This window comes from Cervus canadensis, chromosome 7 (genome assembly GCF_019320065.1).
Source record: "Cervus canadensis isolate Bull #8, Minnesota chromosome 7, ASM1932006v1, whole genome shotgun sequence".
In the NCBI taxonomy this organism is placed as follows: Eukaryota; Metazoa; Chordata; class Mammalia; order Artiodactyla; family Cervidae; genus Cervus; species Cervus canadensis.
In genome coordinates this window covers 43,925,530-43,953,059 of record NC_057392.1, presented here as the reverse complement: position 1 = coordinate 43,953,059, position 27,530 = coordinate 43,925,530, and the positions used below count along the sequence as shown (strand labels likewise).

Genomic DNA, 27,530 nt, shown 5'->3' with positions numbered 1-27,530 from the left:
CACGCCAGGCCTCCCTGTCCATCACAAACTCCCAGAGTTTACTCAAACTCATGCCCATCGAGTCGGTGATGCCATCCATCCTCTGTCATCCCCTTCTCCTCCCGCCCCCAATCCCTCCCAGCATCAGGGTCTTTTCCAATGAGTCAACTCTTCGCATGAGGTGGCCAAAGTACTGGAGTTTCAGCTTCAACATCAATCTTTCCAATGAACACCCAGGACTGGTCTCCTTTAGGATGGACTGGTTGGATCTCCTTGCAGTCCAAGGGACTCTCAAGAGTCTTCTCCAACACCACAGTTCAAAAGCATCAATTTTTTGGCGCTCAGCTTTCTTCACAGTCCAACTCTCACATCCATACATGACCACTGGAAAAACCATAGCCTTGACCATCAAAGATGCTTAACTACCTTCAAATAAGTGTGGAACTCTTAAGTTTACAAACAGAAATCGGCAATTCAAACTTGAATTTGGAACTTCGGTTATTTTATGTGTGAATTTTATTAGCACAAAAGCAGTTAATATTTCTACATGAGAGAAAATAGTACACAGTATAACAAAAGGACTGCCTACAGGCATGGAAAAGATATTTCTGCTTAATATTTCTAGTTATAGAAGAGCAATTTTAGGAGTTTCAGGACATGAACATCTTGGGGGAAGGAGGCAGCAGGCAATTGCTTGTCTGAGAGGCTTTAAAAACACGTATTATCATAAAATCCACCCGGGAGAAACCATCGGTTTAGGCTGTCTGTCTTTTCATGGCTATGGGCACAGGTGCCACCACCTCTGGACACTGGCCCCTCCTCCCCTCCTCCTCCCTCTTCCAGCTGATGACATCAGCACTTTCTATCCCAAAAATGTTGATGCCCAGCGCCTTAATGTGAAACACCCTTCATCTGAAAGGCCCACTTGGTTATCTCATGATGATCACACATGATCCCTCCTCCAGAAAGTATAAATGGCATCATTTTCTTCTGAGCTAATAACAAGCATCAAGAGTCAATGATTTTAAATGAAAAGGGAAGGGAGTCAGAGGAAGATAAAAGGTACGTTTTATCTTCTCAAGATAAAACGAATGTTCTCCCTCCATCTACAAAAAAGCACTGCTTGCTGCACAGGCCATTTGAAATGTGACAAAGAAGTTCTTGCCCATCCCAATAGGAAGGCACAGTCAACCAAGTAAGGTACACATGCGCACATGATAAAAACATAGGTACCCGCGGACAAAGAGGCACCTTTAAGTCATGTGTGACCAGGATAAAAGCATAGGTACGATGGACAAAGAGGCACCTCTAGGTCATGTGTGCACATGATAAAAACACAGGCACCCATGGACAAAGAGGCACCTTTAGGTCATGTGTGCACAGGATAAAAGCATAGGCACCCATGGACAAAGAGGCACCTTTAGGTCATGTGTGCACACGATAAAAACACAGGCATCCATGGACAAAGAGGCACCTTTAGGTCATGTCGGGCAGGCTTCAAAAGGAAGAGGTTCAGGGTTGCATGCAAACTATACTTCAGAACCACCCTTCTACCCCCCACCCCAGCCAAACCCAGAAACTGAACTTGTTCAAAATTAACACAGTGACTCAGAATTGTGAAGACCTGACTCAAGTCTGAAAATCCAACCTAAACCTCTCAGAAATTTTTAAACAACAACAAGAAAAAAAGCAAACACAAAATCCACCTTAGAAATAATACCAAAAAACACAAAGGCAACAACCACATTACATAATGAGAAGGAAACATTTAAATGTCCCTATAAGGAAAATGTACACATGTTAAAATACATTATATAAGACAGTGGAGAACAGAAGAAGTCCCAGGCAGCTAATCTCCTGTTGTTTCCATCTCGGAGCTCGGAAGGGAAACCAAATGTTAAGGCCTGGCCCAGGGATCCCTTGGAGGTTCCATAATATTCCTATTTCTCAGTTTCTCAGTCATCTCTCCTGGGGGACCCTGGTTGGGGGGAAGCTTCCAAAGTCCATCAGAATTGATATGGAAAAATTACCTTTTCATTGTCAATGTGGACAACATCTTTGGCTCCAGGATCTTCCTCCCACAGTGGGGGCCCTTTGGGATCCTTCAGAAAGGCCACTATGGACTGAGGAAAAGGAGAGAGAAGGGAAAACTCATTTTAGCCAGGAAAAGAGGCGGTAAGGGGATCAGGAACCTGCCCCATCCCCTACCTGGAGACTAAAGTGCCTGAAACTGGATGCACACAGCCTATGGGCAAACGACTGGGGTGTGCCATGCCATCACCCACTGACAGCACTGCTAAGAGCCCTACAAATGCACCCCACATGACACCTAACGCTGGCCCACCGACACCTACAATGCTTCTTCAGGGACAAGAGAGAGGAACTTCGAGACAACTAGCTGGCTTATTCAAAACAGAGGCACATGCTTCTGATAAATCTCATCTCTTCCAAAAAGTCTCCCTGATCAGTTTGAATAAAGGTCTCCAGTCCTGTGCTATGTAAGATACTTACACATTCACACAGCCATTAAAACTGTCCATGGCATAAGCCAGTTAATCACGCCTGCTGGTAAACTGCTTCGTATTTCATGATCTAAACTGGTTTGGGAGTGCATTAAATCCTGATCATACTCTCTGGGACGCAGGTGGGAAGCCCCCCAGGGCAGGGTGCTCATAACTGTGGCCTCCTGGTTGCTGGACTTCTCTCCTTAGAGACACTTTTCTAGACAAAGACAGTCCTACCTTCAGGATAAAGGGCTTAACTAGCCTTTGTCTTGTGGACAACTGACTCAGCTCTCTGCTCCCCTCGGGCAGGACACACAGGAGCAGGAATGTGGCGGGGGAGACACGTCCATCCGCTCCCCTCCCCACCAGCCACACAACAGAAGCCGCATTCCTTTCGCTTTCAAACAGTCATCTCAGAAATGCCGCTCAAAGCCTGCGAGAGCCAGGACCGGGTACCAGAAACCAGCCAAGCCTCTATCCCTCCAACCCTGGAGAGGTGGCCTCCTTGTCATCAGACGAGCCCTCAGTGTTCTGCAACTGGATGCAAGATTCCATTACATCTGCCCGCTTTGAGCATGCTCCTGTGAGCAGATGATGAGCTGGGTGTGCCACGTGTGTGCTGGGGAGGGAGGGAGGTCTGTGGTGAGGATGGAAAAACCCTGAGTGAGGCTGTGCATCCAGCTCCCCCACCAGTCACACACAGAGGACCTGGGAGGCTTGCTATTTCTTAGAAATTCCTTTTTGGAAAGAGCTCTATGGGAGAGTGGGAGACAGCCAGGACTTCGTAGAATTTCATTCAGATAGTGGTCCCTGTCTGTCCAAACAGAGCTATGAAACGCCTGCTGGCAAGAGAAGATGGCTGTTCCTACCAGGCAGAGGCGGATCAGCCTTCTCTCAGCACCTTGTCAAAGCTTCACTGTGACGATAGCAGCCAGTGAGGCCAGCAGGGCTACCCTGAAAGCCACACTCACCCACAGCCACAGGGCACGCCCACGAGCCATGTGATTAAGATGCTTATGAGAGCCCACCCACCTGCTGTTCCAGAAAGCTTGGTGCAGATGCTATCAACTTAGGGTGCACAGTGGACCTCAACAGTCTGTGCAGCCCAAGACTCATGGGAAAACACTCCCTCCAATGTATGTATGCACACAGTGTCTAGCGATAAGGTCCACAGCTTCCAGGAGATTCTCAGTAGGACAGGAACTCAAAGTAGGTAGGAACTACTGCCCTGGAGGGGGGTGGGGGGTAGAAGTCCTGGTCTATGCCAGGACCAGCTGAGTTAAAGGGCTAGAACCCCCACCCCTGCCTCAGTGTCAAGGCTCCTTCTGAACCGTACAAGGGGACAGTAACAACAGCCAGACTATGCACCCACCCTGCTGGGGGACTCCTTCATCTTTGCAGAGACAGAAGCTCAGGAGAAACCCTGAAGGGAAAACTGACCTGAGACCAAGGAGGGCTTCATTCACGGCTGCTCCCCCTGAGAAGCAGGAGCTGTCGGGCAGTCATGAGAGCTCCACCATCGCACCCCCCTACACTAGAGATCCCCAGGGACTCCTCCCCAGTCCTTGATGGTCCCATGGTCTTCGGGGACCCTGGGACCAAGGATGCCCTCTCCCCACCTAAGACCCTGACCCTGTACCATGCTTGGCCGCTTCTCCAGCTCCTTGATGCAAAGATCACAGGCAGGATGGGAGCGAGCAGATCCCATACACCTGGTCTTTGTGAGAAGGTGGACAGAAGCCAGGACTCAGCCTCCCCAACCCAGGCAGGTCCAGACCACCTACCTGGGTGTCTCTCCTGCCACTGCAGTTCTGAGAAGCTGCTATTCCCTGCTCCACAAGCCCAGGACAGACTCCTCAGAGGGCCAGCTAAATATACACTGAACACAACCTCCAGACACAAAACAAAAAGCCCCGCCGCCTCTATCAGCAACACCCCCACACCACCCAGCTCCCACATCTGAGGAGCACGTGTTACCACTTCAGCTGATATCTTAACACAAAATAAGAGGGGTTAAGCAACTCTAGTTGGTAGAATTTTCTCTAAGTGTCTAAGTGGGTGTTAAGATGATGAGTAATCAGGCTGAGTCTGTATTAGGTAAAAGCTGTGGCAACTTAAAACAAGAGTTAGTGGATAAACAAGAAATGACCAGGGAGGTAGGGGGAGAGAGGCAGAGGGAGAAGGGCACAGACAGCCACACAAATAGATGGACAGACAGAAAAGAATCAAAGGAAACAGATGGAAAGAGAGAGAGACAAAGAGAGAGGAGCCCAGGGTCTAATGCAGTCTAAGCAGGAGAATCAGAGAGGGTGGATTCAACCCTCCTATGCTGCGACAGAAGGAATACATGGCCCTAGCCAGGGCAGGGGCTGCAGCCTGGACCAGAGGCAGAAGACTGATCTGAGGAAAGGAACATGAAGGAGGAGAATCCAAGGGCAGTGGAAGGACTTGGGGCCAGGAGAGCTGCCAGGTGATACAGGACAGCACCTGCAGGTCAGAGGATCTCCATCCTTATTTTCACTGATGCTTTTCTATCTCTTTTTGAATCGGATTTGTAGCCAAGAACATCTCAGTGATGTGGGCATCTCATCCGGACCAAGCTGCTGCCCTGCCCAGGTCCTGCACACTGTGTTAACCTGGGCACCACTGGCCCCCTCAGGCCTGTGGGCAGCCCCCCGGGACATGACTGTAGAGGTGAAGGAGGGCTCTGGACTACAGTGAAGGGAGACTCTGGCCTCTACAGAGGAGGGCATGATGTCGGACGTCTCACTGGACAGAGTGATGTCAGATGTCTCTCTCACCGACAGAGTCACAAACCGTCTACAAAGTGGCAGGTCATCCCCACTGGTTTCACAGCTACAAACTTCTCCAGGCATTCTGCTGACCTATGCTCTAGAGATGAGACTCCCTCAGATCATTCGGAAGGGCATTTGTGCACTCTGCCCTTCCTCCTCTGCTGAGAACAAGGCAGGGAAATTTACCTTAAATGTCACAGCTCGGTTATATTCAGTATGAAATGCACCATCCCTGTGAAAACAGGAGAAAAAGGTGTTAACTTTAGGATTGGTTATGAAGACATGGGCTTCCCAGGTGGCGCTAGTGGTAAAAAGGCCGCCTGCCAATGCAGGAGACATAAGAGACGGGTTTGATGCCTGGGTAGGGAAGATCCCCTGGAGGTGGGCATGGCAACCCACTCCAGTATTCTTGCCTGGAGAATCCAATGGACAGAGGATCTTGGTGGGCTACGGTACACAGCATCACAAAAAGTCAGATACGACTGAAACGACTTGGCACATGCTCACATGAAGACACTTAACCTTTTGGTTTCCTGCAAAATCTTAGTAGATTCAGCTGTTGAACACAGCTCAAGTTTTTTTTTTTTAAGGAAATAATTGTAAACACACAAAAAAATCATTCTGAAATAAAGTTAATCTCACTAAAAACTGCGGTTTGCAGAGAATACCAATGAAAGCTTTCAGCATTTATTTGGAAATTGGAAAAGTCTATGTGTACTTACTGATAATGGAATAATTCAACCTTTTTGTCCTTTGCACTCAGGTCAACTTTCATCTTCTTGCACAATTTTCTACTTTCTGCATCACTGAAAGACAACAAATGTTGGGGAAAAGACAATTGTTACCTAAAGTCCCCATGAAGGTTTGGACAGAGGAAAATCTGCTGGTGACCTAAGAGTAAAGGAGATAACTTAGGATTCTCAATAGCAAGTGAGGCCCTCACTACAAATGAGTTCTCAGAGAACTGGAGGAAGGAGAGAAACCAGCAGGATCTGGACTGATCTGGAAAGACAGAGGCAAGCAGATGGGGAGGACATATCACTGCGTATAAGGGGCCATGTAAGTTCTCTAAAAGCTTAGTGGGCAGGTGGCACATTGTAAGAAAAACAAGCTCAGGGTAGTGGTTCCCAATCCTGGCTGCTCATTAGAATCACCTGGGGGAAGTTTTCAAATGTACTGATTCCCTGACCACCCCCCAGGCCATGACTCAGAAGCTCCACTTGTGGCCCCAGCGAAGTTTTTGTTTTTAAACCTCTGATGTGAGGCATGTGCCACCACCAAACCAGGGTAGGAGAGAAACGTTCTATGATGTTGAAGGAGTTACGAAATCTGATCAGGCATTGATAAAAGCCAGAGAAAGGCGAAAGGTTCAGTGAGGTGCTAGCGGTCTGCAGTATCACACTCCTGCAGCTCTTCTAACGAGAAGTGTCGGCCGGGAGCCACTCACTATCCCCCAAGTGCTTATGCATGACTCCTCTAATCTTGCTTCCTGTTCTGTTAGACCTCTGATCTCAAAATGTGGTCCCTGGACCAGCAGCATCAGCACAGCCCAGGAGCCTGTCAGAAGTGCAAATTCTCAGCTCCCTCCCAGACGTACTCTATTAAAACTCCCAGTGGGTCCTCATGCAACCGTGTTTTAAGGAGGCTCCCCGGTGATCTGATGCCTGCTGCCACCCTGCCTGGCTCTCCCTTGTCTCTCCAACCCCTCTGCCACCCCCATGAGGCTTGGTTTCCCCTGTGCCCTGCACCAGCCCCCTCAGAGACCTTACCTGCTTTCGCAGCCTCCCTATGACCTCACCACACTCAGCCAAGTCTTCCCAACTTCCAACCAGAGGCAACCAGCTACCCCACTCCTTCAGCCCTGCTCCTCATGCCAGGACCCTCTCCCCACATCTCAGTGGACTCAGTGAGGGTCTCTTAGCATCCCCACCCCGCACCAATCCCAGCTGACTATACCACGTGAAAAACTGTTCTGCCGGGTATGACCACCACCTGAGGGAAGTCCTGTCAGCTCCCACCAGTTCACCTTTGACAGCCATCAGCTTCACACAGCTGTGCACCAGCCCTGGAGCAGATGGACTAATTACACCATTCAGCTCAATTCTAAAAGCCACACTCACAATGGACAGGCTACACTATGGAACCTCATTTCAAGTGTAAATATGCAATTTGCAATTCAAGAAGCATGTTTCACCGGCCAGGTGCCTGGGTTGGAGAGGGTGTGTCAGGCACTCTCAGGGACCCCCCCCCAAAAACCACACCATCCCTCCCTGTGCAATCCTACTTGTAGCAGCCAACACTGTAGCCCCTGCAACTTCCAGCCACAATCCTGCCCCAGCACACAGAGATCTCAAGAAATACACAATGAGCTCAGGAAGGAAGGCTAATGATGCAGCCAAGGCTGCTTCCCCAAGGAGGTGAGGACCTTTTAAGATAGGGAGTCCAGAGAGGACAGATAAGCTGGGGTGCAGAGGGGGCCCAGAAGGGCCAAGAGCGTGCATCAGGGGGCCCTGTAAGGTGCAGCCATGCAGCCACGCACCCACTGACGGTGCTGATTACCGTCTAGCCTGCCCCGTCCTGCAGGTGCTCTGTGGTGAAGCCACATGGACAGGCAGCAGGGTCTGTTTGACAACTGTGTCTGAGGTGCCCTTTCCCTGCCCCAAGGAAGACGGGAGGGCTTAACTGGGATGTTTACAACCATTCCCTTGGCACTTTCCCTGTCCGGCTTTGCTCTGCTTCATGCCAACGATTTCTGGGACCACCTACTGTCCACTCAAACATGACAGCAAATAGGGGCTGCGGCAGAAACCAGGTCCAGGTGCCCGCAGCCCCCTCGCCCTATGCTGGCCTCCAGCAGGGGCACCCAGACTGCAAGGCAGCCTCACACTAGCACTCTCCTCTGTGGAGTCTGGCTGGCAGCCTCTTCCTGTGATTTTATGAAGCAGAGAGGAGAGATGGGGCCTAGTCTTTGCAACCCCAGCCCGAGCTGGCTGTGCAGAAAAAACCTACTCCATGGGAGAAAGCCTTGCTGTCCCGGGGAACCCAGGCCAGGCTTAGGAGCAACGTCCCAAAGCAGCTGGCTGGGCTGGGTGGAGCTGGGGTGGGGGGCAGCATGGAGGTTCCTCACAGGCATGTCCAGCCCCGCCCGCAGCCAGCCTATGACCCCATGACCGTCCAGCAACTGTAGCTCCATCTCGGCACAGGATCCCTCAGGCCGACTCTGCAACCCTCTCCTCTCCTCTGCTCCCCCACCCCCCTGCACACACACGCACGTGCACACGCACACACATGCACTCAGGGTGGCGGGTGGGGAGCCGGCTTCCCAACCTCTCTGAGCACCTCTGTTCTCAGATCCCAGGGCCTCAGCCCCCCTCATCTGGCACTGCCGCCCGCCCTTCCCCACCAGCTCTCTGCCCTTCCCCCAAGACGTCCACTGACTGTCACCCCCATCAGAAAGGTTTGCTCCACCAAGCCGATGGCTTTGTTTTGTTCATGGCTGGTTCCCCAGGGTTACAAAGGCTGCCGGCACATAGCAGGCACTCTATAAATAGCCTGAGTGAGTGAGTGAGTGATGCTGGCTGTCGTGCTGGGATGAGGCGCTCATGGCTGGCTCTCTGGGCTCTGCCTACTGAGCTCCAGGAATCCTGCCAGGTGACAATTCCTGACAGTGCGCTCTCAGATCGGTTCCCCTCCCTCCTACGATTCTGCCTCTCAGAGTGTGTACGTGTGCGTGTGTGCATGCGCATATGCACTAACTGTGCAGTACAAACTGTGCAGTACAATAAAAGTCGTAAGAGTTCAAGAAGGGGAGAAATTACCCAAGCTCAGGGACTTAAAAGGATCTGGATTGATAGATTTCGCAGTTAATTGTGCTCCTGCCCTTCCCTAGCCAATGACTAATGCTCTAGCCAGGAAGGAGACAAAGGCAGACAGCAGGGAATAAGCTGCTTTGCTGGGATGAGAGGGAGGGGACAACCACAGAAAGTGTCTGGCCGTGCAGAGGTCTTCACCTGTCATTCCCCAGACTGTCCTGCAGGAACCAGCCTTCTCTGCTGGCGCCTCACCATCCTCTGCCTGGTTACTGGTTACTCACCCCCTGACCTGCCACATCCCCTCCTTCCCCGCCTCCCTGGACTCTGCTCTACAGAGAATGTGGAGGAAGGTCACTGGGGCCTTTTCACACTTCCCTCCCCATCCCCAGCCCAGACAGACACACACCCGTTGTTTCTGTTCGACTTTGTTGTGGGTCGCTGGCCAGCAGTGCAGAGAGTGGCTGCGGGTACACAGTGCTGTGCTTACTAGATCTGCACATGCAATAAGGATCATTCAAGAGACCCACCAGAGATAAAAGGTGAGAGCAGGAAGAGAGAGAAGTAAGGTGCTGGAGGCTCGGAAAGCGGTTACTCGACTTACAGACGTCACAGCCTAAGTAGGAAACCCTCCCGCAGTGGCCGCCGGCTGCAGTGACTGGCCGTCTAGGTCTGCCTCTGCCCCTAGCCAGCCTGTGACCTCCAGCAGGACTTTGGCTCCCCAGCTGCAAAATGCAGAGTTGTCACACAAGCTGGGCAGAGCTTTCCATCCCCCGACGGGGTCAAGTATTACTAAAACACCAAGGCAGGCTGCCTGCATCCTGACGGACGAACCAAGAGCCAAAAACCAGGACAGATGGTGGAGATTCAAAAAAGATCTGAACCTCCATCATCTCTCTCCTAACTCACAACCAGATCCTCACTTGGCCAGGCAACAATCTTATATCCATGCAAACCCTGGGCAGCCTCCTGCAGCAGGCAGAAAGCAGACTATAAGGACCAGAGGCAAGGCCCCCAGCCTATCTTGGACACTGTGTGTCCTTGGCCCACTCAGCCTTCCTGGGGTCTGTTTCCCTACCAAAGAAGGGGCCCTATCTGCTGGGTCTAACATGGCAGGATTCTGAGCAGATGGACCTGTGACCCTGAGGATGGGGAGGAGAGGAAAGGTGGGACATGTTCCCCCCTTCAGAGACATGAAGAAAATGAGAGATGAGCGAGTGAGCAAGAAACAGCTTCAGAGTGACTGTGGAGGACAACACCGAAGGAAGGGGTTGGAGAACAAAGCCAGGAGACAGAGAACAGCCCTGAAAGAGCTGGGCCTCCAGCTGGCCAGGACCTGGGGGGCTGCTCATTGGCCTTGCTGACAACGGGACTCCCACAGCAGGATCCTCCCAAGTCTGCCTGTCCTCCTGGGTACGACCTCAAGAAGACACCTGGCTGAGCATGAATCACCCAGCAGAGCTCATAAAAGAGGATACAAGAAAGAGTGTGTCATCCCATCCTCCACCTGCTTCCCCAGCCCAGCAGTTCTGGAGGGGACACGACACCCTCATGAGAGCATGGCAGCATGCCACGAGGTGTCTGAAACTACAACAAAAGAACGACAACCTCTTCTGGAAGCCCACTTTATATCCCATGATAATTCAACATGCTTACATGTAAAGGAGCAAATAATTTCTGGAAGAAAACATGGGCTTCAAAATATGTTATGCCTGCCCTGGCAGGCCCCCCATCTCGGATCTAGGAAGCCAGTGCTGCTCCTGGGGAAAGACAGCAGATGGGAGAATGAGAGCGGGGAAGAAGGAAAATGCCATAACATAATGACCTTAACCCTAGGGAGAAGAAAGCGGCAAGCACCCCATAAGGCTGCCTCGGCCCAGTGAGAATCAGCCCCTGGAATCAGCAAGCCGGGCACAGGTCCCGCCTGCTGGCTCCAGCTTCGCCGCCCAGACAGCAGCACTCAGAGCCAAGGCCGAGCCCGATGCCAGGCTGCAGAGCACACGGGGAATACCAACTCCCTCACACACAACCCACTTAAGAGCTGAACAAGTACCACCAGCCAACCTGAGTGTGGCTGCTGAGATCTGAGCCAGGAGGTGGAGTGAGGGGAAGGGAGAGCTGACAGGCCCCTGGACGGAGGCCAGGAAGCCTAGAGACACCTCAGAGCAACAAGTTACGGGCCTGAGAAAACCGGCAGAGAAGGGTGTGTGTGGCTGTCGGTGTGCAGGCAGGGGTAAGGAGGAAAGAGCCAGAAAAGCAAGGAAAAGAGAAGAAATATCCACATAGAGAAGAGAGAAGGAAAAAGACCAAAAGAATGGGCAGGGACCAGAGAAAGGAAGAGGCAAGAGAAACCATCAAATGAGAGGGAACAAAGAAGGAGAGAGGCTGAGAGCGAAGGACAGGAGGGATGTCAGAAGCAGACACCAAGGGTGGGGAAAGACACGAAGACCAGAAGACACACCCTCCCACACACTTACATGAATACACGGGCCTTCATGTGCATACATACCGGCACATATGTGTACACACATAAGAGCCTGGTAGCTTCCAGAATGTTCTCAACCAGGCTATGTAGGGATGAGAGCAACTTGGAAGATTCAACTCCATGTTTCACACAAGAGTAGACTGAAGCCCAGAGACGGGCAGTGACTTGCCAAAGGTCACACAGCTATTTGCTGTCAGAGCCTAGACTCAAAGCCAGGTCTCCCAACCTGCAGCCCTACAAATTTCACAGCACCCCATAGTTCGTAAGGGTCCAAACAGAACAGCCTGTGCACTGCGGCTGACTCATCTCTCTTCAGGGGCATCCTCACAATGACCAAGACGTCCTCACCCAAGGAAAAACTCTTGAAGACAAGAGTCACTGGGCTAGTAAGCAGCTGAGCTGACCCTTCAGCCAAGGGCTGTGTCATCACTGCACACACTCTACAGACTCCCCACCCTGGAGCACTGTCTACTCTCCCCCGGATGCCCCCTGGCCCCTCACCTGCCTTCTAAGGGAGGAAAGCAGAGGGGCTGTCATCCCACCCCAAGTCCCAGCATCCCCGTTCTGCCTCCATCCCTTCGCTGGCAGGGCGGGACGCAGAGCTGGGGAAGCACACACAGCAGGGCCCATGCAAGGGCAGCCGTGCTCCGGCTGTTCACCTGTGGTCCCCTGCTCACACCCCGGCAGAGCAGTGGAGAGCACCCGCCAGAGCATTTCTGCCCTTCCATCTGCCCACCGCAGGGGCATCTCATTCAGACTCACGAACACAGCTGAGTGCTGTCATCACAGGGCCTAGAGAGAACACACTGGGTTCCCCTAGTGATTTATGGGGCACGTTCAGAAATCTCTGAGCAGGAGTGGCTGAGCAGAAGGGGTTGTCCAGCTCACATCCATGGGGATCTCCCTGTGTAATGGTGATCCGTGCCCTGCCACCCAGGGCGGCCTGCAAGGACCAGAGCTCCCAGTTCTATCCCTGTGGTTGTTCTGGGGAAGATTTGGTTGTATCCTACCTGATATTCTGGCTTCCAACATCATCCATTATAGCTCCATAATCCACCTACTTATCTAAACTTTTAAAAGCTATTTAATATTTCAGCTTATACCTCCTCTTAGAGGCATGAGTTGAGTAGCAATTATGTGAAGAGTCAACCCTTTGTCTTCAGGTTACCTCTTTAAAGTCCTAAGTTGCCCCCTAGATCTTCATCTTAGAGCATCAAGTCAAAGGATTCTCTCTTCCAGCAGCACTTTTTATTGATTCCAGACATTATGTCTCCAAATGAGTCCCCAGTTCTCTTCTTCTTAGTCTGTCTTTACACACTAAGCCCAGCACCATACATCCTGCCTGTCCAGGGAGCAAAGCAGGACTGTCACCTCCAGACCCATCGGCCAGACAACCGAGGGGCCACACCACAGGGAGCTGCCTGCAGCGAAGGCCAGGGCACTTGAAAGACCTGGTCCTCTGAAGGCTTGCCCCAAGTCTGAACTCAACCTCCTCCGGGAAGTTTTCTTCAACCTTTCTAGGCAGAAGGAATGAAGTGACTGTAATCACCTGGCTAGATGTCTGCTGCCTCCCTGCATACTGCAATCCTCAAGGACACTATTAGCCAGGTCTGTGCCTCAAAGCACAGAGTAAGTGCTCAAGTGAATGGACCCAGGTGGATGGGGCAGCTAAACCAAGCTCTTCTGCCCACTTCTGCCACCTACAAGCCTGGGAAGAACTCCCTGTGATGAGGCTCCATTGGCTTGGTACGGATATTCCAGAGCACCCTATCCCCTCTAACGGGCTCTATCACTTTGCCAGTCACACAGAGCAGTCCTGGTAAAATACAGGAGACAGAGACACACATGGGAGACTAGAACACTTCCAGACCCACTCTGAACTGGAAGTAACCAACAACTGAAATCTCATCAACTGTTTAGTGAGCTGTCTGTTCCATTAAACCGGTGTTTGAATCAATCAGGAGGTATAGGCCAGACAGGTGTGTGTGTGTGCGCACACACACACACACACACGTCCGCACACACGTGCACATGCGTGCGTGCACACACGCGCGTGCACACGCGTGCACGCATACACATGCATGCACAGGCACACAGTGCAGCAAACACTGCTTGACGAAGACCAGACAGGCGCGCACACACACACATACACACGCGCATGCGCGCACACACGCACACACATGCGCACGCACGCATGCACTCGCACACACGTGCACACGCGCGCACACACACACAGTGCAAAAAACACTGCTTGACAAAGACCAGACAGGCGCACACACACACACACACATACACACACACTGTGCAGCAAACACTGCTTGACGAAGACTTCTGGCCTCATTCGGTGCTCTGTCAAAATATGCCTCTCCATCAATTCTCTCCAATGACAGGCAGGACCCGCTTGAGGCTACCAACTTATAAAACAGTTGTGTCCCAGAAGTTTACTTGCAAAACAGCCACTGAGAACTTAGGTTGAAGAGGGAGAAGACTGCACTGGAGCCCCTAACAGCTCACGTGGGTCTGGAGGTGACAGTCCTGCTTTACCACAGAGTAGTAAAGGGTTTGTCACTCAGGCAAGGACAGAGTTACAAAGGTTACAAAGACCCTTATGGGCTGTGGAGGAAAGGAAGTGCCACTTTCCCAGGAGAGCCCCACCTCGTCCCCATACTGACAAAACTGTAGTGCTACCTATGCTCCTCTCCCCTGCTCTTCCCAAACTCACGTTCCCAATAAACCCCAAGTCCAGGTGAGGACCCAGCGGCCCTGGGAACACCTCCTATCCTCAATCAGAAGGACATGTAAATGCTGGTGTCCACCCAGTGCAGTGCAGTGCCTTGCAGGCAGACAGTGCTCAACAAACGTGCAAAGAACAAACCTATTCTTCCTGACCTTTTCCGTATGTTTCACTCTCTATGTGTCTTTGCTCTGTTTTTGCCAATCTATGCCCAATTGGGAACTAATTATGTGACAAGAGGTGTGTGTATATAAATCCCAGCAGCAAAAGTGCTGAATGTGGAGAGATGTGGCAATTATTCCTAATGAAGAGAAGGAAAGGAAGCCGAGAACACCATGGACTTAAAACTCCCAAACTCAGAAGGATCTGAGGAGTTTAAAGTGCCCCCTTTTGCTGCACTCAGAAGGGGCCTCCTGTGGGCTGGCATGAGATTCTGCCACCATGACACTGACACAGAGTCTCTGGGAGGGGGCAGGGGCAGCAGGAGGAGAAGCAGCTCACAGCCTTGTCATCGGGACATGTTGGGGTGGGGACACAGGCCAGAGGAAAGAGCTGGAAGGACTCAGCCACCTGTCCAGGACTGACCCGTGTGACAGAGCCACCTCGGACGCCAGAGCAACAGACAGGTCTGCCAGCTGACTCCCCATTTGTGCACTGTGGGCCCTGGAGACCCCCATGAAGGGCCTGGGCTGCAGGTAAAGCACATGGTTCTCAATGCAGACTCCCCCCATAAGCAAGCCCACCAAGTGGCCCTGAAAATAATCTTGCCTCTTCGGGCATCAAGGCTCCTTCTGCATCCTCTGAGAAGACAAAAATCAAGTGCATGACAACAGAGTAACAAGTAAAAGTACTGTGTAAAAGGGAAGAAGAGGGGTGGGTAAAGACAGGAGGGGAAGCCACACCTACCCTTCTCCAGCCCATAGTGGTCCTGCAGCATCACTGGGGGGTTGCGGGGGGAGGGGGGTGTTCTTCAGCAGTTATCTCTCCATCATACCTCCTCTCCCAGAATATCAATCCGGAACAATTCCCACCCCACCCACCAGAGCCCACCCCTCGCCCTCCAGCCACCACAGCCCACGGCCCCAGGATCATACCCACAGTCCACCCAGCAGATGGTGCCTTGTCCTTTCACTGCCTGGGCTACAGTAGACAATAACTTGAGGTGACTTTCAGCTGCAGCTTCTGTAAAATAAATAAGTAAATAAACATCTGTGCCCAAGCAACACTGCCCCCACCCCTGCCATCTTGCCCTGGGCAAGGAAGGACAGAGGCCAGCCCTAGAGGCGAGGTTCTGAGCACCAGCAACAATGCATCCCTGTGGGCAATGGTTCTAACTGAGGACCATCCAGCTCTTCTCAGAAAGCCCTGCTCCCACCACCCTCAGACACAGAACCCGTCACCCCTCCTTCAAGCCACGCCTCACATCTCACTCTGCCAAGTCTCTCTGGTAGATCCTCAACTCCCTGTAGAATCTCTGACTCATGACCTTTCTGGGGCACGTTTTGAAAATTCTGTAACTGAACAATTACAATTCTATAACTAAGCAGGCGACGAGTCTGCTGGTTCCACGCTTGCCTGTCCTGGTGCCCAACCTGGGGACTGACAAGGGCTGGGACCAGACCCCCCCTTCACCTGTGTGTCACACACCCACCGAGGGGCCCCATACAGCGGAGCGATTAAATGAGGTTTACCTGCGACTCTGGTCTGACGGACTGACGCTAAATGGACCCAAGTCACTCTCACAGCCTTCTTCCCCAGCCTGGCAGTACCCCGGGGAGGAGGGGTCAGCTGCAGGACCATGGACTATGCCTCAGGGCCAGGCGGCGTGAACATGAGAAAGGAAGAGGTGTTGGGGCAGAGCCCCTGGAACGTACGGTAGGAGGGCAGGCTCTTAGACATGGAGCCCCTGTGGCCAGGATCGCCACGCCACCAGCCCTCGGCGCTCCACGGCATGGCGGCTGTGGCCGGGCTGTCGCGTTCCCGCATTGTCCCTGTCAGCTAGCTCCCTGGAAAGGGCCCCCATGCAGACACTGTGGGGACAGCAGGCTGCCGCCCTCACCCGCCAGAAACTGCATGATATGTTCTAAAGCCAAGCAGAAATGATATCTGAATTATTTGCCTCCTCAGATCTCCTTTTCTAGTGTGGATAATGGAAGCTGTTTGTGAACACAAAGCCTGCTGAGCCTTTTATGCAGTGAACAGAAAACATCCTTCAAAAGCCCTGCACAGAGCCACCCGCAGAGGCCCTCCCTGGAACCCCCAGGCCAAGGGGGGGCGGCCGAGGTGGGAAAGGTCATCCTCACCCTTCAGACTGGGATCGGGAGGCGGGGAGGGAAACTTGAGTAGAGCACATGAAGCCCCCTCCCTGAGCCTGCCTTTCAGCCATGGAAAGGGAGGCACTGGTTGGAATGAGGAGGGGAGAGAAGCCGGTTATCACATTGCTCCTAAAGCCATGGGAGGTCCCCAGTGTCAGGAAAGGCCTGGGCAGGAGGCAGGAAGGTAAAGTCACCACTGGGGTCCAAGCCCAGAGATCCAAACCAGGGAGGAGCCAGGTGCACGGGGCTGCTGAGAGCCCCACTGCCAAGAGGCAGGGACAGAGGTTGGGCCAGGGCAGAAGAGAAAACAAGAGCGCTCCCAGCCCCTCAAGCCCTGGGCTAGACACCTCACCTTCCCACTCTACTCTCCGCATCCTTTCCTGGTGGCTGAGCCTCCCGTCACTGCAGACTTTGCACATTCTTCCTGCCTCCAGCAGAGGAGGCCAGGCAAAAGGGACAGAGGGACCCGCCCTAGCGTCCACTGCCTGGTGGACCTCAGGCCAGGCAGCTCCAATTTCCTCGTTCATAAACTGGACATCACCTGACAACCTGCACTGCCTCCCTCATGGAAAGGCAGCAAATCAGAGTGTGTCTCAGAAGTTCCTTGCAGAGCCCTTCTAAGTAGGTGAGCTTATGTGAAGCGGTGTGCCCGGGGAAGACAGTGAAAAAAGTGAACACCCACGTGTTCCTGGGTGGGGCTGATGACCCCCCAGCTCCAGGGGCACCCAAGGAAGTTGAGACACACTTGTTCAGTGCCCTGGAGCCCAGGCCTCAGGAGCAACTCTTACTGTCTCCCGCCTCAGTTTCCCCCTATTCCCAACAGAAAAACAACCCCTGGGAGTGTGTGCCAGGCCCTCAGAAGGGCAAGGACCAGCACGTGCCGGGTGTATGGAGGACGCAGGCCTCAGGTGGGACATGCGTCCAGAAGATCCATCAGCACCACCACCTCCCTGCCCCCGCCCCGGGCTGGGTGTTGAGGATGAGCTGCTGGGAGAGCTGTGCTGGAACTGGCCATGCCTACTGGCTACTGCTTCTCTGGGGCACAGGAAACTTGGCATCCTTGAGGGCAGCAAGAACACTTAACTCTGCTGGAACAGCGTCAAGTCAGATTTTCAAAGTCGCAGCCAAGAGCTGAGCAAACCTCTCCGTCTGTGATGCCCTCTCCAGCCTCAAGGTCAGAAGAAGCAAACCGCTATTCCCACCCCACACTGAGTGCGGAGCCCACTCCAAACTCAGTCTCTTGCTCTGACCCCAGAGCGAGACAGATTGGGGCCAGGCAAGGCCAGGACTGCCAGCCTGGGTGTGTGCCCCCAAGCCTGGGCCAATTCAGCTGGAGACAGGCTGCCCCAGTCAGTCAATTAATCCACAGCTCTGGCGAAGCGTGGCCCTGGCGGGGCTGGCCTGCTATCCAGCAGCCAGAGAGTACATCCCTGGTGGTCACTGTCCTCTGGCCTCCTTCACTCACATGTCCTCTCCCTCCTGAGGCACTGAGGGACTCCAGAGGGCTTTTCCTAAGGAACCCTGGTAAAAGGGAACTAAAACAACCTCTTAGGGATCCAAAGCAGCAGCACTAATGCCCCTTTGTCAAGACCCTCAGTGGGCAGTTTTTAGTCCTGGGGTCTCTGCCTCCCACCTCTGCCCCGGCTCCTTCCTTTCCATCCCACTGCATCCCTGACCACGGCCCCAAGGCCAGGAGAGGTACTCACCAGATTTGGAGTAAAGCACCAGTACGTTATTCCGGGTCCTGAGAAGTTTTTTCAAGTCCTTGGGGTCAGAGATTCTGTCGATGAGTGAGGAGAACTTTGCGGAAGACAGCCACGTCGGCAGGACCACCTGGGGATCAAGGAGCCAAGGACCATGAGTCCCGAGTCCCGGTGGGCCCAAGGACAAGAAGCACCCCCAGATGTGCTGCCCCTAGGCACGACTGACTGGGGAGGGATAAGGTACACCACTCCACTCAACCTGACACCTGCCTTTTGCCTCACCCCCTCTCCAAATCCCAGGCAGCGCTAGTGGTAAAGAAGCCACCTGACAATGCAGGAGACCTGGGTTCCATCCCTGGGTTGGGAAGATCCCCTGGAGGAGGGCATGGCAACCCACTCCAGTATCCTTGCCTGGAGAATCCTATGGGCAGAGGAGCCTGGAGCGCCACAGTCCACAGGGTCACAAAGAGTGGGACACAACTGAAACAACTAAGCACTCACGCACATACTCTCCAAATAGTCCCCTTCCCACAGGAACTCTTCCAGCCCACTCCCAGTCACCAGCTCATCCTTCCTCTTCATGCGCTTTTTTTATGAGGCCATATGGACTGCATGGGTACATAAGCATGCTGCATGGACATTCCTGCCACCCTTTCAATCAAGACTTCTCTGGGAGGTCAAGGTCTGTACCCTACCCTGCCCTCAAATGTCACACTGTGGAGCAATGTGAAAACTCCATCCCGCCTAGAAGCACCAAAGCCCCAAATCCACAGAGAAGTATGATCACCTCTTAACATGATCCCATTCAGGATGGGAATGAATGGGTGGGTGAGGGGTTTCTCACTTCCCCCACTGAGCCAATGGTCTCAGGAGACCAGCCAACAGGAAACAAGCCAATTCTCCCACAGAAAACCCTGAACACCTTGGGCCCTGGAAGTACCAGGCATTGCTGCAGGCATGAGAGGTGGGCTGAAAGCAGGAGCAGGAAGGGGAGGCTGTTAAATGTCTGAACAAAGCTGTGACCCAGCAGAGCCCCTCACCCAGCCCACATAGCTGGCCAACAGCCCCCTGCATAGCCAGCAAAGAATACCACGGTTAACACCTGGAGAGACAGAATAAGAAATGCTCTGCCAGGAGACACCAGGCAGAGGTGGGAAGAAGTACAGACAAACTGAACCTTGAAATCACCCATCTCCTCTCAACCCCTACCCCTTAGCACCTTCCCTTCCCTTTTCCAGAATGTTGCTAACCTAATCCCCCCACGAGGGTTATGAAGGAATGTGGTATGAAGAGGCAACTACAGATTATCCAATGTGTGTGATCTTATAGATCAGTTAGTTTGACCAAAGTTGCATAGCTAATAAGAAGCAGGACCAGCATCTGAACCCCCGTCTCTCTACATGACCCCAGGTCCTCTCAGGCCACTGCCTCTTTGTAGCCAGAAGTCTTGCATTGAGTCTGAGCTTCACTCAATAGCTAAGATGCTCAGGCAACATCACTCAACCTTCCATAGACTTAGTGCTTTGCATCTGATGTGGAGATAATGATACCTCCCCTCGTGGGACAGCTGTGAGGATGAAAGGGGGTAACTTATCGAATATGCCTTATAAATCATACAGCACTCTAACAGTATCAGTTACTGTAATATATAATATAAATTTCCATCTCAGCAGAGTAGAAGACAGAAATGTGGCCATATTATAGTGTTTCTAAATATAATCTGCCATTGGATGCAACTTAACCTTCTCCACAGAGTAAAACCATCAGAAGGAGTTGTCCAGGAATGATTTTTCCTTTATTCTGCCCTGGCAGGATGTGCACAAAGCCTGAGGACCCCCTGCCTTCATACAGCAACCTTGAGAGTGCACCAAAAAGTCCAGTCCACCTTATTATTACATGTTATTCCAGAAAGGTCCACAACAAAATGCACATGGTTAAAGGAAAAAAAGAAAAGAATTTGTTAGAAAAACATGTTGATGCTGCTGTTTTTAATCCTCAAATAACCTGGGTAGTCAATAGAAGCAACTGCCCTTGCCCAGTGCCTCAGGACTCTGACCCGCAGATCAGCCCTCCTGAGAGGCACCTGAATTTCTGGACTGGGGGGTCAGGAAAGGGGAAGAGATGGTGCAGCTGGGCCAAGCGACAGCAAAGTGTCTACAGCAGAAACCACAAGAGCACCAAGTCTCAAGGCTTATCCACAGCTTCCTTCCTAGAAAGCCCAGTGAATCCCTCAGGTCATCTAACAGTTATATTCTAACCAGCTACTCTCAGAGTACACAAACCACCAAAGCCTCTGCCCCCGAGTTCACCCTCACACAGCAGAGAGGTTCAGGTCTACCAGAAATACACTGAAGCTGGGGCTTAAACACAGCACTGTCTGCGGCCAGCCTGGTTAAGAACTCTTTATGGAGGGTCCATCTCCTCCTCATCTTGCCCCATCCCTACTCCACTCCCTAAACTAGGAGCACCTGCCCCTTGAAAGCCCTTCGGAAGTGTTTGTCCAACACAATAAACATGACACAGACACACGACTGCCATACTCTTGACCTTTGCAGAGGTCCTCTGCTGGGAGCACGTTACGAGGGGAGTCTGTGACAGCTCCTGGGAGACCCAGAGGGACCACAGAAGCCAGACAAGACCCAGGGCAGTCAGGGAGGGTCTGGGCTGGAGGGTGGTAGGAGAGAGCCGGTGGGGCCAGTCTAGGGTGGGTGGGGTGGGACCTTGAAAGCCTGGCTCAAAAGGCCCATCTGGCTGTGATCTCAGACTGGACAGTCGCCAGAAGGCTGGAGGTGAAGGGACTCCCCGGGTGGCCACCCAAGTAAAGAGAAATGGTTCAATCCAAGAGGCTTGAGAGAAAAACAACAGAATTCAATGACTATTCATCTGTAAGCAAGGGAGGAAGAGGAGAAGCTAAAACAACCCAAAGATTGTGTGCTCAGAAATGGAACAAGAACCAAAATTGCAAGAATGGAAAAGTAGAGGAGGCTTTTGTCTCTGTTGAGGAAGGTGATAATAAGCTTAGGCACAGATATGTGGACAAGACAACCCACCGAGGTATCCTCCAGACTGGAGAGTGAGACTCAATGAAGTCTCAGAGGTCAGGGTCTAGAGGGAGAAGTAAGGAGGAGGAGGAGGACCAGGAGAAAGGTCAGGAAGAAGGCAGGAAGTGCCACATCAATGCAGACCAGGGAGGAGACACCAGGCAAAGGCCAGGCCAAGTGTAGGGGGAGGCAGGCTGCAGAGAGACACACCCCATGCAGGAGGGGCACAGGCGGACGCAGGGTGGGGAGGAGGGTGGGCTGTCTCCACTGAAGGTGGGGAGCCACGTGGACGTTTGTCGGCACAGGAGAGGCAGGATCTGCCAGGAGAGGATCTGAAATATAGGGAACAGAGGAAAACAGTTGGGATAGGTAGATCCAGGGGAAATCAGGGGACTTGGTGTGCAAAGAGCTAAGATGCTCGCTTTAATATCTCTGAGAGGAGGGTAAGAGGCCCCTTACATGGCCTCAGACAGACCCTCACCTTAGTAAGCAACCACAGGGACAGGCGGGAGCACGGCCCTTTCCTCCGTCCTCTAAACCCAAGGGGACTCTCCTCCAGCCACTTAGCATTCTCCTTTCTCCTCCGCTTCAGTCTACCTTAACCTTTCCAGCATGCGTACTCCTTCCCTCCCTAAATATGCAGCTCCTGTGAGCCCTGAATAGCCTTGCCAAGAGCCTTCTGGCAGACTTCATAAGTCACAACCCACAAACCTTGATAACAATAACTACGGCAACAATAATAATGTTAATGATGCACAAACTCTGTTTTGTCAAGCCCTCGGAGGGGGGGACAGGGCAACGTATGAGAAGGAAGCCAGCCACCTTCCGAGCCAGCCATGGAGCTGTTCCTGGGTTTGGCAGGCAGGCTCTTTACGTCTTAAGTCTTTCACTTTGGAGGAAGAAGAGAAAAAAATCCCCTTCTGTTGCCTGTGCAAACTCCTTCTGACTTTCCCCCAATAATTGCTTTCTTTCTGCTCGCCAGCCCCAGCCTTCACAGTATTTCCATCAGGGCTGAACTACCCCACTGACTGGGCTGAGACCCATAAATCTTCCCCTGGGTGCAGGGCAGAACACACCTGGGAAGGACATTCTCTTCTTCTACTGCTGGGAAACACGGGCCCCAAAACCAGGTCCCGCTTGCATCAGAGAGCCAGTGCCCCCCATCAGAGTACTGGTCCCTAAACCCCCCAACCCCTGTCACAGCACAACACCCCTCTGAGAACACTAGGGCCCAGCATCAGAGCCCCCTCCACTCGAGCCCCTCCCCTCATCAGAGTAAAAGCACCCTACAGAGCCCAGCAGCCACTCAGGGTGCCCGACACAGAGGCCCTCACCCCCACCCTCTACTGCAGCTGGAGGCAATGGGGTCGAGGACGCTGGCTTCTCCCCTCACCTTCCAAACAGGCGTCTGCCTGTTTTAGGGCCTGCTGGACACAGGGGCCTCCAGGCGAGAAGCTCGCTCTCTTCCCTCTGCGGTCTCACCACCCCACAGACACATGGGAAGAGCACTGCGTCTGGAGTCAGACAAACCTGGGCTCAAATCCAGGCACCGTCATTTACAGCAGGATGACATGAGGGGTTATGAGTGTCATCTCCCTACCTATAACGAGGAGAAGATAATACTGACACCTGCCTTGCAGTGTTGGCTGAGGATCAAACAAGGGGTTTAAACTACACGGAGAACCTAACGTTATGCTTGGCACACAGCACAGAAGCATCGTAATTATCTGTATTAGTGCTACTAGTGCGACAAATCACAGACAGAGCAAGGACAACAGGAGACCCAGCACCACCTTTTCCTCTCCAGGGCCCTGCCTGCAATCAGGCAGGACAGCACGTCCAAGCAGGAAGAAATGTGCACGTACACAAATCTAGCGTCCGCACCTAGAATAACCACCCGTCTGCACAGCGAACCAGACCCACAGGCCACACAGCACATGGAGGATGGTGCTTCCCGGTTTTGTGCCCATCTGCCCCTCTGGGACAAGTGGGCACTAGCCTCGTCCTACAGATGAAGAAACTAAAGCTCAGAGAGGTTAACTGACTTACAAAGGTCACACAGTAGATCAGGTCACAGAGTTCGGGCCTCCTAGGTCCTGGCCAGAGGTAGTGGCTTACCTCTACCCCACAAGCTCCCTAGACTCACAGCACCCCAAGTGGACCCTTCCCAGAAGCACCTCCTTCCCGCAGTTGGGGTAAATCAAATCAGCCAGGATAAGCCAAAATCTTTCAGAATGGGCAAGGAGGGTCCCAGCAGGGATTTACACCAACTCTCTACTTCCTGCAAGCCCAGAACACCTGCTGTTGGCCACCCTTCTCAAGACCCTGGGGCTGTCAGCCCAGATCTGCGGTTCATCAGAGGTGTGTGCAAGGTCTGGGCTCCCTTCTGCCTCCTCTCATTCTAACACACTGCATTCACAACTTCCTTTCTCTTCACTTAACCTCACCCACCATCACCACCAGGCTAGACAGAGAGTCATGCAATTCTGGAAAATAACAGGAGATCAGTCCTTGCCACATTACACTCTCAGCTTTAAAAAGCTCCGGATCTCTGGGGTACGTGCCAGCACCCTCACATTCTCCATAGCCCAGGATGCTGTCTGTTGTTATGGATTCACTATTCAATGCAGATCATGAAGCCAGAGGTATTCAATTATGTAAAAGTGACTTGCTAAAGGAAGAAGAGTTGAGGACAGAAGTTTAACATTTAGGAAAAAAGGTGGATGTGGGACTTGACCTTCTTTTTGCTCTGTCACCTGAAAAAAAGATAGCCTTCTTATGTTTGGAGCTGTGAAAAAGCTGGTTTAATTTAGTGTAGCCCACATCTTACTCAAAATAGTTTTGAAATGTCAGAATCTAAGTCTAGACTCTTAGGAAGCTGGTGGTAAAGGGATCCAGGAATAAGGTTAAAAACAGATGACCTGAACCCCAGGTCAGAGAACCCCAGCTGGCTGAGTATTTGAGAGCTAGAGGTTTGGTAGAAAGAGTCAGAGACCCAAGTTTTGTGCTGGTTTTGATATTTACTGACTGTGTGACTTTGGACAAGCCATGCCTCCTTCTCTCTGTCTTTCTCTGTAAAATGAACGGGTTGAAAGTGATTTCCAAAGTCCTTTGCAATTATGATATTCTGCAAACCTCGTCTAGTGACCACTACCAGAGAAGTACAGTGAGGTAATTACACCTCATGAAGAAACTGCTGAGTTGCCTTGGGCATGTGGCCACCCACATTAAAAGTCAAACCTTTCAGTCTTCCCTGCATCAAGTGTGGCCCTGTGGCTAAATTCCAGTCCCTGGAATGTAAACCGAAGTGTTATGCAGCAACTTTTAGGAAGTGTCCTTAATAGAGTCTACGAATTTTCTTAGTCCCTTCCTCCCTTCTGCTCCCTAGAATCTAGAAAGATGGCTGGAACTTAAGCAGCCACCTTGAGACAATGAGGTGGAAGGACTTGCTAAAGATGTAGAGTTATCAAAATAGAAAGCACCTGGGACTCTGATACCACAGAGGAATGTACTGGCCCTGGAACACCCCTTTCCAGACTTCTCTGTGAGTGGAATAAAGAATTTCTTTGAGGCACTATCATTCTGGGTTTTCTGGCACACATGCAAATAGATTTTGAGTGCCTACTGAAACAAAAGCTTTAACTAGAAAGAAATATTAACAACTACTCCAGTTGGGATATTTCAAAGCATCTAAAGCATCAAATCATGCATTATACTTTAGATCAACTGCTACAAGGAAGGAGACAGACTACCAAGGGTTTGATTTACTGTGTTCCTCCTAATTACTCGAGTTTCACTGTGCCTATTTCCATCCCAAGTATCTTGGTCACCTGGTGATGGCTACCCACAAATGAAAGAAAAACTAATAACTCTTCAGGTTCCCTACAACCTCAGCCCTTTACTATTAATAGTAAGGAGACCAACAGGCCAGGACATCCCTCAGAGTTAAGCTGGGTTGGTTGGTTTCCAGATAGAAGACTCCTTTAAACATTCCTCCATGCCGTCTCCAGCCTCCAGAGCCAAGTACTCAAAATCTCCTGAGGCTGCTCAGCACATTGGAGTCTGGAAGGTTGCAGAAACTAAACTGTGTTAATGCACAGAAGTCCATGTCCTACCATTTCATCTTGGATGGCTCCAGTCATTAGAAAGTTCAAATCCCTCCCCCTCCCAAGCCATTCTGCCAGCCTACCACACTCTGAAGACAGCAAACACATTCCCTCTTAGGATTCTGTAGGTGAAATTCCCCAATTCCTCATGTGCCCCTAAGCCCCTCAATGTCCTGAATGGTCTGCCCCAGACACACCCATGCTCCCAGTTCCCAGAGCTATTCCAAGGCCAGGAGTGGGGAGGCAGAGCCTAAATGGAGTAACGTGCCATATTACACTATAATTTACTTTGGGAAATAAATATTTATGCTTTCATAATTCAAAATACAGGAAATTAATCTCAACACAAACCTTGATTTTTGGATCACGGTTTTAAAAAAAAGTTGAGAAACACCATTAGTGAATCTCTTAAAATATGACACCCGACTGTCATATAGTGCTGGCAAAGACTTAAGCCAGCACAATTCTTTTGAAAAGCTATTTGGCACAATTAATCAAGTACCTTAAAAGCATTTCTGCTCCTCCACGTGGTAATTCCACTTTTGGGAATGTGTCCCAAGGAAATTCACAGAGATTCTGACACATATATGACTCATTCATTCCTACTCAAGAGTCAGAAATTGTAAACAACTTAAATATCCAACATCGGGGGAAACTTTTCTTAGAGTAAACCACTTGACAGGATGAAACAGGCATTTAAGTGATGTTTTCAAAGATTGTACAGTGAAAAGATATTTGTTTTAATGTTAAGTTTTTTAAAACAGAATTTAAAATGTAGATGGTATGATTACAACTATACAGCCAATTATGCTAAGAAAATGACCGGAAGAAAAAGAAATTCACCAAAGTAAGCCTTTGTCCTTGAATAGATTTTATTCTTCTCCTTTGTGTATTTTTCTAACCATAATAGGCATGCCCGATACAAATACTTTTTAAAAATTACCATCATTTGGCTACCATCATGGAAACAATTAACAATCTCCAAGTATTTCTCCACTACAAGAAAATGTAACTTTATAGTTGAGAAATCTGGCAGAAACCTCAACTAAGGGACCAATGTTAACACCACCAAGAATGGGTCAAATGAACATATGTTTCCTGATAGAAGGCACCGAAGGAAGGGAAATATCATCCAAAACAAAACCGAGGGACATTCCTCAAAAATGCCAAGGTCCCAAAAGACAAAGACTGAGAAAGTGGCCCAGATTAAAGGAGATTAAAGAGACATGACAATTAATTCAAATTCAACATGGGATTCTGGATAAAGTCCTGAGCCAAGCGCTACATTCCTGATTTTGACTATTGTACTCTGATTATATAAGAGAATGTCCTTGCCTCTTAGGAAACAATAAAGTATTTATGGGACAAAGGAGAATTGTGTCTGTAAACTTTATATATGCAGAGGGAGAGTATGATAAATGTGATAAAATGTTAATATCTGTGGAATCGGGTGAAAGGAAGATGGAAATCCTTTATACTCTTCTTGCAGCTCTTCTCTAAGTCTATCTCAAAATTAGAGTTAGGGAAAAAACACCTAAAATAAGACAGAAAAAAAAAAAGAGATTCCCAGATGTCCAGAATACAACCAAATACTGCCCCCCGTCTTTCAGAGGCCTCCTGATACCCTCGACCACCCATCCAGTGTTCACTGGCACTTTCCCAAGCGAGAGGGGTGCTTATCTTCCCCTCTTCACTTTGAGCGGACTGACTGCTGCAGGCTCCTCTGCTCACCTGACAGTGTGGAGTTTTTTAATAAGAACTATTACACAGAATCCGCAGAGAACTCTGCATGCAACGCATGCTGAGAATGGCTCTGACGAGAGAGAAAAAGAGGGCGAGAGAGAGAAATGTTCATTTTTAAATATAGGTAATTTATGCTCCTTAAATGGACAAATTGTAAGCATCTGTCACCAATCACCATGGCTAAATATCCTCTTCACAAGGAGCTAAGGCCTGACCTCAAACCAAGTTTGAAGATTTCACCACTGATATTTCCCAGTGTTCAAAAGTCCACCACCCAGCAGCCTTTGAAATAAAAATGAACACTGCCTGGATGGCA

At 51.1% G+C, this 27,530-nt stretch overlaps 1 protein-coding gene across 1 annotated transcript in view; it reads right to left on the bottom strand.

Moving 5' to 3' along the window:
* The window catches only part of PDIA5 (protein disulfide isomerase family A member 5), a 92,076-nt gene that overhangs the window by 54,435 nt on the left and 10,111 nt on the right, over positions 1-27,530 (bottom strand). The window contains exons 2-6 of the mRNA XM_043473153.1: positions 18,328-18,454; positions 15,401-15,488; positions 6,001-6,084; positions 5,465-5,510; positions 2,010-2,102 (exon numbers count right to left, since the gene is read on the bottom strand). Coding sequence (XP_043329088.1) covers positions 2,010-2,102; positions 5,465-5,510; positions 6,001-6,084; positions 15,401-15,488; positions 18,328-18,454 — 438 coding nt within the window. The remainder of the gene's footprint in view (positions 1-2,009; positions 2,103-5,464; positions 5,511-6,000; positions 6,085-15,400; positions 15,489-18,327; positions 18,455-27,530) is intronic.